Source organism: Melozone crissalis, unplaced genomic scaffold, assembly GCF_028551555.1.
Source record: "Melozone crissalis strain CALT ecotype California unplaced genomic scaffold, PUWL_Pcris_2 ptg000027l_1, whole genome shotgun sequence".
Classification (NCBI taxonomy): domain Eukaryota; kingdom Metazoa; phylum Chordata; class Aves; order Passeriformes; family Passerellidae; genus Melozone; species Melozone crissalis.
The window spans coordinates 53,199,627-53,213,177 of NW_026535805.1; the positions used below are offsets into that span (position 1 = coordinate 53,199,627).

General features: G+C 45.2%; 1 protein-coding gene across 1 annotated transcript in view; it reads right to left on the reverse strand.

The window, feature by feature from the left end:
- Positions 1-374: 374 nt before the first annotated feature.
- Positions 375-13,551, reverse strand: part of LOC128939398 (protein eva-1 homolog C-like) — a 200,513-nt gene continuing 187,336 nt past the window's right edge. The window contains exons 6-8 of the mRNA XM_054280334.1: positions 11,891-12,055; positions 7,948-8,133; positions 375-874 (exon numbers count right to left, since the gene is read on the reverse strand). Coding sequence (XP_054136309.1) covers positions 504-874; positions 7,948-8,133; positions 11,891-12,055 — 722 coding nt within the window. The 3' untranslated portion in view covers positions 375-503. The remainder of the gene's footprint in view (positions 875-7,947; positions 8,134-11,890; positions 12,056-13,551) is intronic.

Sequence of the window (13,551 nt, forward strand, 5' to 3'; positions counted from 1 at the left end):
GTAATTAGGTTAATCTCATGGCTTCTGAAGTCACAAGACAATCGGTCAGGATGCACCTCCCCCAAATCATCGTTCCAGAGTTGTCATTTTGTTCACAGTTCTTCCACAGTCCTCGCGAAAGGGAAACCAAAAAATCCTAAATGAAGACCAGATCCTGGAGAGCCTCGCTGTCCAGCCAAGAAAGGAGCACTCACACCATGGTGTGCCCAATGCCACATCCCACACGGGAGAGCTGCCATTGTCTCCTCCCTGCCTGCTGCTCGGAAGGGAAGTTGGCAAGTTGGCACTCACTTCTTTGAAACCAGAAAGCGTCCGGGAAGAGGGGTGATACCAATATGTCAGGGAGAGACTTGGGGAGTCATCACCGCTGTCCATCCACACGCTCCAGGTGGCACACCTGGTGGGAAAAAGGGAGATGCCTGTGTTGTACTGTCCCCTCCCTCTCCTGCCCGAGGTGTGGGGCAGCCCCGGGGCGCAGGGCAGGAGCACGGAGTCCCCATGGTTCAGTAGTAGCGGTTGAGGCTCCTGGTGCCGGGAATGTCCGGCTGCCCGTTCATCCAGATCTCGCGGATGATGCGCTCCCGCTCCTCCAGCCGCTGCGCCCGCTCCAGCTCCTCCGCCGAGGTGAACACGTTCATGTTCAAAGTCCTCTCGAACCTGCGGTGCCTGCGGGCCGACAGGTCCGACGTGGTGTCCGAGTCGTCGTCACTGTCGCTGCTGTCGCTGTCGCTCTCCCGCTCCCGGGGAGGTTTTTTGGAGGAGGAGCGCTTGCAGTCCGTCCGGCAGGACACCCGGAGCACCAGGGCCAGCAGGGTCAGCACAAGTCCAATGCACACTCCAGACACGAAATACAGCGCAGCCCGCTCAGGGTTTTCTGCAGGGAGAAAGGAGATGATGGAGGAAAAGAACCCTTCAAAGAACAGAGCACACACCACAACACTTTCTAGAGGGGCCTAGTTTCCAATGGCTGCTTTTACTTCCATGCCCTCCTGTCTCCTCCCCCCAAGGCAATCAGGAATTTAAACCCTGGATTTGCTGCCAAGGCATTTGCTCACATGGAGAATGTGGGTTTGCTGCAGTTGTGTTTGGGAGTTGTCTGGAAGGGAAGGGAGCAGCCCACAGAGCTAACTCTGATTCCCGCGGGGCTGCTGCACAGCCAGCTGCAGGTAAGTGCATCTTGCTGTCGCATCCTCAGCCTTCACATCAGGCATAAGGATGATTACAAAACTTTATGTGCCCTGTGCTGTGGCCCAGCTGAAATGGGAGGCTTGGCAGCATGGCAAAAATGCACATGATTTATTCATAGACTTCATTTGCTTATCTAAGGCAAGAGTGCTGGCTCCCTGCCCAGACCACCAAAATATCTACCTGTGCTCCACAGGCAGAACTGGAGTCAGTGCACCAACAGGATGAGTCCTGCACAGCCACATTTCTGAGGTGATATAACAAGACTCCAAAGGATCCACAATGCTTTTCAAAGTAGGTCATCTTGTTTATGTACCACCTCCTTTTTTTTTTTCCTTTTTTTTTTGGTTCATGGGACTACTTAGACGTGTAATTATGATAAATGTTGTTACTGCCATTCCCCTGGGCTGAATCATCCTAGTTTATTGGTGCACTAAATGGGTAAAGGGGAACTGAGCAGAAGTGTCAAGGCCAGCTCTAGTCTACAGTGTCTGCTGAGTGTCTTGTGCTCAAGGATGGAGTCAGTTCCTCAGATGAGTTTTACTCCCTTGAGCCCAGAGAAGGATCCATAACAGTTTCTGCCAGCTGAGACCCTGACATTCGACCCCAAAAGATCTCTGTAGCTAAAAGGCTTCACTTCCCTGCACAGTGCTTTTAGAAGTGCCCTTTCCAGCCAATCTCCCAAAGCAAAGTTTGTCAAAGGTGAACTGGAAACTATTTGGAGATGTTCAAAACTCAACAGGGCAAGACCCTGCTCTAATTTCAAAGCTGTTCTAAATTAGAAGTTAGCTGTGCTCTGACCAGGGGATTGGACCTGGTGACCTGCAGAGGCCTCTTCCAACCTAAAATATTCTTTGACTCCATGGTCAGACCCCAAACACTGGCTTGTGCGGCTCTAAGCAGCCTGTAGTTCAGGGCCTGGAGGTGCTCATGGAGCAGTTACAGAGATTGAATGCCTTTGTGCTCTTCACTTCTCTCCCAAATGAATCTCAGAGGTGACTGATGAGCCAAAGTGGAAGAAGATGTCAAGATAGTCTGAAAATTGGCTAATAAATCATTAGACTGATCCAAGAGCGATTGGTGTCGATGACATGGGGGAAAATCAGGATGAAGATAGGACAAAGAAAGATAAGGAAAGTGCAGCAGATAAGTCAAAAAAAAAAAAAAAGGGTGGTCCAGCCTCCTGCAAACTCAGCTGTAATGCAAAGAACAAGCAGGACACTGAACTGAATGTGCCAGTGGGCCCATGACAGGGGGTTAGAACTGATGGCCTTTAGGTCGTCAGATGATCTGTAAGGTATCTTGGAACCAAACATTCTACAAAATGCAGCAGTAGTTGGAAGGTCAAGTAAGACCAAAGCCACAGGCTTTAAACTAAGATATTTTGAGAAAAACAAGACAGCAAAATTCCAAAGGTAAAAAAGATACTAGAGCAGGCATGGAGAATGTGCCAATGGCCCCTGCAGCAGCCTGGCTGAGTGAAATCCTGCCTCCATTGGAGGCAATGGCTACTCTGAATGCAAGGGTCACGACCCAAATTAAAACTGCAGCCTCCTTTGTGCAGTAGGAGGAAAAAGCAGAGGCTGCTGCTGTCCATCCAGTCCTGTGTAAACAGTAAAAGCAGAGTCCCTACCTGAGAACACTTTTACCTCTATGTGCAATTTAACTGAGGACAGGAATCACCCAGCTCCTCTTGCAGGTAGCCCTAAGAAGGGCTCTGGGGCCACCTGGATCATGGGAGTGTGAGCAAATGAGCAGAACTGGGGTGTTTGTCCTGGAAGGCACTGGGTGCAGCCTGCCTTGGCTCTGCCTGGCTGAGAGGATGCCATGAGCACTTCCCTGAGCACTAGTCCTGCACACACATGGGCTTGATTTGGTTGCATTAGTTCCACTGCTCACTCCTTTAGAGCAACTCATAAAAAAACATAGACTGGAGCCTGAGACACTGACACATGTGGATTCTCTGCCCCCAATTTTGCCCTTGTCTTGCCTTTCCTTTCTCCTCCACACTCCTTTTTCCATGCTACTGTATCCAGTTCATGAGCAATTTTACCTCCATTGCTCCTTAAGCAACCATTTTTCTTCCCCTGCCTGTGCTCGTCCATACAGCCCTTCATGCAGTGCAAGAGCTGTAATTGAATTTTTGGGCTCCAGTGGCATTTATGAGCTCCTACAGCTACTCTGTCACCATCTGAGACACTGTCTGGACTTCCTCACAGAGATGTAACCCTGTGTTCAGCTGCAGTCTTGACATTTATCGTGCATACAATCCACTTGCACAGCAGCATCTCTTTTTTTTTTTTTTTTTACAGCAGAAAGAGCAACTTAAGCTCAAAACCACAGGCTCTGCTTTTTCTCACTTCAAGTAGCCAAGTCAGCAATAGCCTAGATTTGGGGGTTTTTATGGCTGATTGGTGATTTTGAGAGCCTAACACACTGCATGTTCTACTTGTAAAGACCAAAACCAGGCACCTTCTTCAGCAAATGGATGCTCAGCAGCTTCCGAAAGCTTGAAGGTGGCCCAGATTCATCACATCAACAGGGAAGCTTCTCAAAACACTCATTATACTTGGAAAAAAGTTCTTTAAATGTGTATTGGCATGAGTATCAGGAGTTAGCACAATTTTGATATATATTCTTGTGTGCTATGTGTGTTTACACTCACTAAAACATAGATTTTGACCACTGAAGCTTTTTCTTACAATGCTGTAGATGACAGCTCCCAGCTTCCAGCAGAACCCAGTTTCTGCCAATCTCTTTGGCTGAGGCTACCTTTCTCCTTTCTTGTATTTCTCTCTCTGGATTGGAAGGATTGATAAAAATGTCATTGATTCAAGCCTAAAATTAGTCCATGCAGACAAAAGATATACGCTCTACATAACCCTCTACACAAAAACCACCATTCTCTAGGCACTCAAACTGGACAAAAAAATTAAAAACACATTTTATTTTATTTTTCCAACTAAACCAGCAGCAATTTTGGAGCTTGTTTCCTGAGGGCTAACAATCTGCTGGGAGCATCAGCCAAGACTGCCATTAGTTCCCCAGGAAATGCCCCAGGCCAAGGCTGTTATTGCTATTGTAATAAATTGTTTCAATAAATAAAAAACAATCTAGGCATTAACGCTGCTGGCTTCCTGTAATGGCTCCATGCATTCCGAAACCTCAGTGGGGAGGAAAATTTCAGAGGGCCCCCAGTAAAAGGTTCAGCACTAAGCATGGCCAGACAAACAGTAGGAGCAATATCTTCCAGGGAATTTGCAGTCAGCCCTACAGGCTGCTGAAATCCCCTGATAGAACAGAGGAAGCTCTCCAGGAGCCCCTTATTAACAAGGCTCAGGCCAAACAGTCTAAAATTTGGAATTGTCTCCCCTGGGCTGTACTTTGGAAGCCCCTTGTTAATAACTTGGCAGCAAAGCTTTGCTTGTGAAAGAAAAATAAAACAGGAATTTGTGGAGGTCTCCCTCCAACTACTTCATCCTAAATGCAGTGACAAAAAATGGATAAGTCTCCTGTCCAAAAGGAGGCACTGGAAGAGCTCTGATACATTTTGAATGTTTAATATTTATATAGCCATGAGGGACATTTCTGGTCTTGATAGTCTGTGACTGCAAGGACAGTTCCAGCTGTCACTGAGACTGGTGAAGACTTTCCAAACACTCAGGAACAGGTCCAAACTACAGGTCTGAGGTTTGTAGGCAGAGATAGCCTCTAATTAAAAACCTAATTTTATAAAGAAAATCAGCTTTCTAACAAAGAGTGTCTCTGAGTCTTTTGCAATACTAAACTCTAAATAATATTAATCTGTTGGATCAGCTACTAATTTCATTTCTCATTGACATTATTCACACTTTTTCCCTGTTTCTGAAGAAATAGGTTCTGGAATCTGGGATGAGACTGACACCTAACTGGCTCTGATATCTAACCATGATAGCTACAAATCAGGACACTTTTGCTTCCTGCTGTGATTTTTACAATTCAGCTGTCCATAGGAAGATTCCCAGCTCTTATATGGGAATATCAGTCCAAAAGATGGTGGAAATGAGCACAGAGCCTTTCGCTAATACTGGCACTTCTCTGTGCACTGCAAGAGTCTGCATGTATGAATGACTGAGTCTGCACACTCTTCACCTGCAGCTGCCCACCCAAAACTGCCATTTTGTGCACAAAATGTGAACACCATTAAGCACAGAAGGGATTCCACTATTTGTGGATGCTCTCCCCAGGCTAAAAAACACCCCACTGCCAGGAGAGAGGAAAGGCAGTAGAGAGGATCATCCTTTCAAGCCTGCACTTTACCCATGAAAGAGCAAAAAACCCACAGCTTCATTTCCCTGCAGTGGATCTGAGAGTATCCACCAGACTCTGCCCCAAGAGAAAAAACACTTTTTTATACTGCCCCTTCCTATTTACAATTTTCTTTTACAAACTCCTATTCTGAGACAGCTCATGAGCACAGGAAAGCCCTGAATGCAGCACTTTCAGTCTGCAGAGAGCGCCTGAGGGACGTTTTAAGTGTCATGGAACAGAGCAGCTCTTGCACTGCTGTTTCTCTTTGGCACCAGACCTGTGGTCAGGAGCAGTGGGAAGATGTGTGACACAGAACCAGCCCTCCCTGCCTGCTCAATACCTTGACTTTCCTGAGCCACTATAATGGATCTTCTATGGACATCAGCTGTGGCTTGAGCTGCCTTCAGGGCCCCAAATTCAGGCAGGCATTAAAAAAAAAAAAAAAAAAAAATCCAACTTCTCTGCTGTTCAAAATATGCACTATGAAGAAGGATGGGTTGGCAGTGCTCTAGTTTTATGTAAATTATATTTGTGCCTGTGACACAGAAGTCATAAGCTAAAACATCTCATACTCACATATAACAAAATTAATCATGACAAATCCGTCATTTCCACAAAAAGCAGAGGCTAAATTACATGCAGCAGATAAAGATGGTTTAGGACATCTGCTGTTTCAATCCACGGGTCAGTCATCAAATATTTTTATAAAAAATAACAAACTGGACATATATGTCACTGAGACTAAAACCCATCTAACAGCCATGGTGAGGAACATGGGAACCAGCTGATCTTTAAGGGCTCTTCCAACCTAAAACATTCTATGGTTCCATGATACATTGGAAAACATAAGTCCTGAACTCAGCACGTGAAACCAAAGTTTTGAGGTCTGAGTTTACCTATTTGACATCCAGTGGATGTGAACACCACACAAGGAAACCACGCGAAGACAGGGCAGACAAATCCCACAGCAACAGGACAGTTAAAGTTGTTTGTGCTGCAGTAAAATCTGGAGGCTCCTGCCAAGGCTGACACCTTGTGACAGGGATGAATCAACACTTTGTGCCCCAAAACCAACACAGAGTCAAAGAGCTCTGCTGTGGTCAGTGGAAGCAAAGTCCACGGATCATTGTCAGCAGCCCTGAATCACAGTCCCAAATATCCTGGACCATTAATCCTACAGCTTTCTCTGCCCATTACTGTTCAGATGGGGAACACAATATTAACAGCATTTTGTTTTATAGTAGGGATGGGAAGGTAGGTATTCTCATGTTAAAACTGGTAGCTGTAGGTAAGGGGGAAAAAGTCAGACAGACAAAAGACTCCTTTAAAGCTTGTTTGTTTAACTTTTCCTTGGAGACACCCATGCAAGAAAACAAATCTATCCTACCCAGCTATCTTCTGTGAAGAACACTACTAATTCCATTTAATCTGCCTGACTCTGAGGGCTGTCATGAAAAAATGCATCCTGATGACAGCACTGGATGTATAGAAGAGCAGAAATTTGTATAACCCTTCATAGTCATTTTAGAAGAATCCTTCACTAAATAATATGCAGAAACACTCTCACTAATCTACTCAGTGGTTCCAAAGTGCAAAGCCCAAGTTAGCTGCTTCAATTCCAAATACTTGGATTAGCAGCATGGGGGCATCTCAGCAAGAGCAAGAGCATGGCAGCAAGAATGCACACTGTTTAATGAATTAGCAAGACTGAATTAGCTGGCAGATATGAAAAAGTAGCTCGCAAATACTGGAGTTCTAGTTAATATGGCCTTGAACAATTCCAGGAATGGGGCAGCCACAACCTCTCTGGGCCATCTGTGCCAGTGTCTCACCATCCTCACAGTAAAGAATTTCTTCCTAATGTCTGATTAAACCCACTCTCTTGCAGTTTAAAGGCATTCCCCCTGGTTCTGTCACTTTTCATTCACCTTTTAAAGTGAATTTTTTTAGAAGACTGCTCCCCCGTTACTTGAAAGATACACGTGGATGAAAGATAAACTGTGATCCAAGGAAATCTTACTCTAAAGTAGATTTAAATATACAATTAAGTAGACTCTCAAGTTACTTCATCTTCACACTTCTACTGAAGATAAGCCAAATTCTCTTAAGCAGTGTAAAGATTTGAGTGCTGCTTATTTTCCAAATTACAGGACAACAAACTTGGCTCCCTAATGAGCCAGGCTTTGATCTCCAGGAAAATGAAGCATTAGGAATAACACCGCATGTAAGATTACATTGTGCTTAACTGCAGATGCGAGCAGAGCCAGTGGAAAGCAGTGCACAATAAACTCGGTTATACACTGCCTGCTAGAGCTGCCCTGGTCAGGCCTTCCAAGGGAGAATTCGCTGAGAGAAGAATGAAATACACAAACAGTTCAGAGAGGCAGATTTAGCCCCAGGTGACTGTGAAAGGAGGGTCTACAAAAAGCTTTCAGGAGCCCAGGGAGGTGTGAGACACCAGACAAACAGTACCTGTGATGAAGGCATAGGCTGCCAGGATGTTGCTGAGCAGGGCCATCTCCGTGCCGACACCCACGGGCTCCATGCTGCTGCTGCTGCTGCTGCTGAGCCCCGGCGGTTCTGTCTCATCCACAGGGAGCAGGAGGGGAGTGTTGTCTACAGTGTAGAAAGTGGCTGACCTCCCCTTCTTCTTCTCTGCTTTGACACAGAAAGGGAATGAGGAATGAGGAATGTGGAACGTGACCCAGCCCTACCTCGCCTTATCCCCAGGTCAGCATCTGCGTTCAGAAATCTGGAGCTGCTCAACAGGGAGCTGCCCAAGTTTGTCCCTTTTTGGGGGGTAACAAAACCTTCTCAAGCAGCTTCAGCTGAGCACATACCTCCTCTGCATCCAGGCATCATCATCTCTCCCCCATCTCCTGCTCTTTCATGTCACCACTTAAACACACCCACCTATGTTACAGCAAATATATAATCAGGTTTCTTTTCTCTTATGTAAATCAAAGGAGCCTTTATCAACAGTGGGTTCAGCTAAGCTTGTAAGGAGGACTGGAAAACACAGGCAGAGCCCACAACGCTCTGCTGGTGTGGGGCTGTAGTGATCCATCCACAGCTGGCAAACAGACGTGCTTTCTCTCCAACCTTCGTGGGGAAGGGCAGACCTGAGTTTATGACTTCCCTCAGAAGCCTGCTCATATTGTGTTTCACCCAGACACCATTTCCCCTCTGGAGAGGTGAGTGAACATGGGTTAATGATTTGATTTTATTTGTTGAGGACTAGAGCTAAGGAGGCAGTTCATTCCAGGAGGCTCAAAGAGACCCTTTCAGACTTTATCAGCTCGCTGTTGAGGGCTCTCCACACCTTGATCTGCAGGCAGACACCCCCACTACTCACAGAACAGTAATTGTTTTCAACACAGGAAAAAGTCATTGCACAGGATCCAGCTCCATCATCCATGTGAGTTTTTAACTGTAGCTATTATAGATTTCCAGGCTCCCTTCTCTGGGTGTCTAGTTCTGGCCAAAAGCAAGCACCACTCTGTAAAATCACAGACTTGCACCTGGCTTCTGCTTATCTGCAGGTATTAAATTCAGAACACTGCCAGCTCCATCTCCAATGATGCCACCAGTGCCATGCAAGCAAAGGCATTCTGTCAGGAGTGGTGTGATGTGAGATGGTCTCTGTTCCTTGGCTGCTTGATCCATCTCCTTTCCCTGCAAACCCAGCAGCACGAGACATCATGTTCAGCTTCCTGCTGTGGGTGCCAGGAAGCAGCTCAGCCCAAGGAAGCAGTAACAGAAAGTGAGGGGAGTCAAAGAGAACAGGTAATACTGGATGGAGAGGGACTGAGGGCAGGAATGTGTGTGCAGTGATGCCAACTCCTAATCTGCCTGGAGGAGAACCAGCGGGGATGGATGTCCAGGTGTCACTGTGAGGGATCAGCCCCAAGGAATGTGGGCACAGCTGTACCTCTGCCACTGAATAGCTGCATGGCCTTGGGAAAGCCACATGTTCAAGGTTACCATGATGTTAATGACTGGACTCCAAGCAAAATGTTTAAACATGAGTGCTTGGGTGTCATATCCCAAAGAGTAAGATATTCCAAGAGCCTCTTGCTTTAGGAGAATAGAGGTTACTGCAGACCCCTTGGGCAAAATGGACACAGAAGGTCTAAGGGCACATTTGGCAGGAAATCAATAGCAACATTTCACAATATTTTTTAGTTCAGAATTTTTTTAAATTCACATTAACATGCCTTCTAATATCTCCTTTATCCTCCCTGTCTGCTAAATCTGCCTGTACAAGTATTCTAATTTTTCCCTACTGCTGTTCCAAGGAAATCCAGAGATCCATGGTAAATATTTAACTTCCAAAAACTGAACCTAAAACTTGGATATTTCAGAGCATCTCAAGTAGCACCATGGATCTAAACTAAGGCAAGAGAATCCTGCTATTAGTTGATGGATAGCAGAGAGTCATTCAGCTCTCCTCATAGAAGACACTTGAAGCTCAATGTATTTGCTCATACACAAACATCTAAGACACTCCAGGGTAAGGAGGACATCTGTGCAGAGTTGACAGGTATGAGAAGGGATGGAGGGGAAATGCCCACCCTTCTAGAAGCCAGGTGAAGACCCCAGGTGATCACAAATGACACATTTGTATGGGGGTAACTGAAACCTGCCCGAGATGTCTCTGACTGAGGTCTGGCTCTGAGCTAGTTAATGTAAGATTCCTTCACAACTGAGGAAAATGAAGGGCACCACCAGGAAATAATCTCATACATATTTCCTATGTCAGAGGGACACCACTCTGTTGGGTGTGGAGCAGCCCTTGTAAACCATGTGCCACAACAATGTCTTCAGGAGGCAGAGTAAGGGATAACTCCTCTCCAGATGTGAGGTGTAAGAAGAATCCCCCTTTTCTTTTTTTCACTTCTAACTTTTCAAATGAACAGATGCAATCAAACATGTTTTTAAATTAATAGTGGCCTGCATACACTAAAGTCCAGCAAAGAGCATCACAAAACCACAGAATTGGTTTTATCATTGTCAGGACTGTACAAGCACAGACACAGAAGGCAGGAAATGACTGGACTTATGCAGGAAGGAAAAAACAAACACACAATTTCTCAAGGGCCATGTGTTACTACGCTATGGGGTTCCCTGGTCTGCCATTCCTTTAAGGATCATACTAAAAGATATTCCCTTTCCTCCCTGCAGGCTTTGGAGACTTTTCAATGTCTAATCAGCTCACTACTACTGGTTTTCTCCTAATCACCCTGTCTTAGCTGTTGCCAGTCACTTGAATGGTTTCTCTGTGAGTTTACACCAAAGCTGAACAAAATTCTTTCAGGCAGCAGTAAATTTGCCCAACACCACAGTATAAGCACAGGAGAGGTTATTCATGATACTAGGCTCTAGGCTAATGTTAGCAAATAGTTTTAACAAAAGAAATAAAACAGGAAGGGAGATTACAGAAATTTCCAAGTATTTCGTTATTTTTGAAACAAAAACAACAAACTTCTTCTGGGTTTTAATTTCAAAATGACATTTTTGTTTGAAAAGTGGCGCATATTTTGAAAGTGAATGAATGAACTATGTGAAAACTAAACAAAAGGTGTCATTCGTACAAGTTAAAATGTTTAGATGAGTGGAAATGAGTTCAGGATATTTTTCCTTGCTTAAAAGAATCTCCAGGATCACAATATTTATTTGCAGCTAACTTAAAACTCTTTTCCTTGACAGTTTTTCAGTAAGGCTTCCAAACTGACAAACCTGTTATGGCTAGTTCTTGTTTATTTGTGAATTGGCTATCCAAGCTGTGGATTAACTTTGCCAGAAGTGTAGACAGAGAGAAGTTCTGCCCATACCCACCCTCAAGCTGAATGTCTGGGAGCACAGACTGGGATTTTCAGTAGTGTCATAAACCATCTCCTGCATGTTGGGAAACAGCACAAAACCACAGAGGAATCCAACACGTGCTCACCTGTGCTTTTCCTTTATTCATACACCACCCCTTCCTCCTACTCACCTATCCCTAGAGATGGCTAAGATCTGACTTCATTCATATCTTTTCACTTTGCATTTTATGCAAACAGCATTGTATTTCAAAGCTCAGTTGAAAACTTCTCTGTCCCATGAGGCAGATCTACTGTCTCTGCCCTGTTCTTTTTTTTCCTTTGCCACTAGACAGGTCTGGAAAGTATTTCTGTGATGAGTTTGGACAGGCATCGCCATGACTGCTACCCCAAGAAACCCGGTGTTCCTTGAGCAGTTTCACAGTTTCACTTTAGCCCATTGCTGGTCACATCTTGAAGCTGTCACAGCCCTTTCTGACTGTGACGTGGATGGGATTTAGGAGCAATACAGAAATCCAGAAAAGAGGAGATGGAAGGGAACAGTTACCACAACACCATTAGGTTTGGGCCAACACCACAATGGTCACAGCTACCTGGGAGAGCTGGCTCTATATTGGAAGGAGAGACATCCGAAAGGAACACGCCGTCCCCTATAACATCGGGGTCAAACACTCTCGGCTGCAGTGGAAAATGTGGCTTCTGATGCCCTTGTTGATTGGTTGGTCCTGCCTGAGTTTCATGCAGAAGCTTCTTGGGAACTGAAAGAGAGTAGCAAGAAGAGCACAGTTGTTAGAGTGAGTTATTTCAGCTGGTCAGAATGAGAATTGTCACGTCATGCTACGGGCTCAGCTGATAGCTGATAATTATACCACGTGCATCCCAAACAGACACTCATTTTCCACTATGATGAATGCTCTCCAAATGCCAGCACAGAGACATTCAATGAGAGAGTGCTGGAAACCATAAAGTGATTAAGATACTGTTAATTTACAATTAAGCCTTGATACTAGGCTAAGGATCAGATTCAGATGTTCTATTTAGACACTCATCTCAGAAACTGAAACAGAAGTTATTAAGCCAGGCTTTGGCCTCAGTTCTAGGCTTCAGAGCACTCCAGTTAGAGCTCTCTGCTCCTACCATGACAGCAGGCCAGACAGGATGCCCTATAGCAATGGGAGCTATAGCTATGCCTGAAATCCTGCCTCTCTCAGCCATCAAGCTGCTGGTTCAAGACTGAACTTCAGAACGTTTTGTCCACTCCAGATTCACAAAACCGAACTCTAGAGGATGCTGTTCACATGAAATCATAAAGCTTAAATAATCCAACACACCACAAAAAATAAGTTCCTGCTATAGGAAACCCTCCCCACCCTGTGAGATCCAAAATACACTATTTCCCATTGAGCTGTAGGCTGTAAGATGGGAAAGGCTCATTCTCCTTTCCCACCATCCCAAGGAACATGAAGACTCAGCTAACCCATACTGCTCTCTGTTTTGGCAGCCACAGCATGAGCAATATGCATGTGGAATGATGGGTTCATACTTGACAGGTATTTTGGACATCTCTGGTCTCCTCTTTGGACCAAAGCATGCCCTAATAACAGGAGTGTTTTCTCCTCCTTAAAAGGCCAGTTCTTCAGCTGTACAACCAGGTAAAGAAATCAAAGCTGGTGTAGCTACCTCAGTGTACACCCACTGAAGGTGAATCCACACAGAGAATTCACAAATTTCCCCTGTAGGGACAAAGAATGGAGTCATCTATGGAGCTGAACCAGTTCTCTTCCTCAGCCACAGCCAACACCTGAGGCTATTTCAGAGCAAAGTGCTTCTCCATACAAAGAGAAGAAATATGTATACAGGTCATTCTCTTCAGAAAGTAGAGGAATTGAGTGATGAAAGACAAAAATAAATTAAAATTTCCACAGGAGAAAGATTTATTTTTCCTGTCAGTGACTATACATTAATGCCTAGCAGACAACCAAGACTTCAGGGTGCTTAAGACACAGACGAGGACTAGGCACAAGCTCAGTAGACCCACATGAGCTTCAAGAGAAGATCTCTGGGATGCCCATGTCCCTTTTCTCCAAGTCTAACACCACCTTCCTCTCTCATTCCAAGCAGGCTGCCCCCTCCCAGTGCCTCAGTTTCCCCGGGGCTCCACTTAGGATCATGCTATCTCTCATCTCCACCCTCACAGGGGCGTGAAGAAGCGCAATTAAAAATGCAAAGCACTTTGAGATGCTTGGCAGAAGTT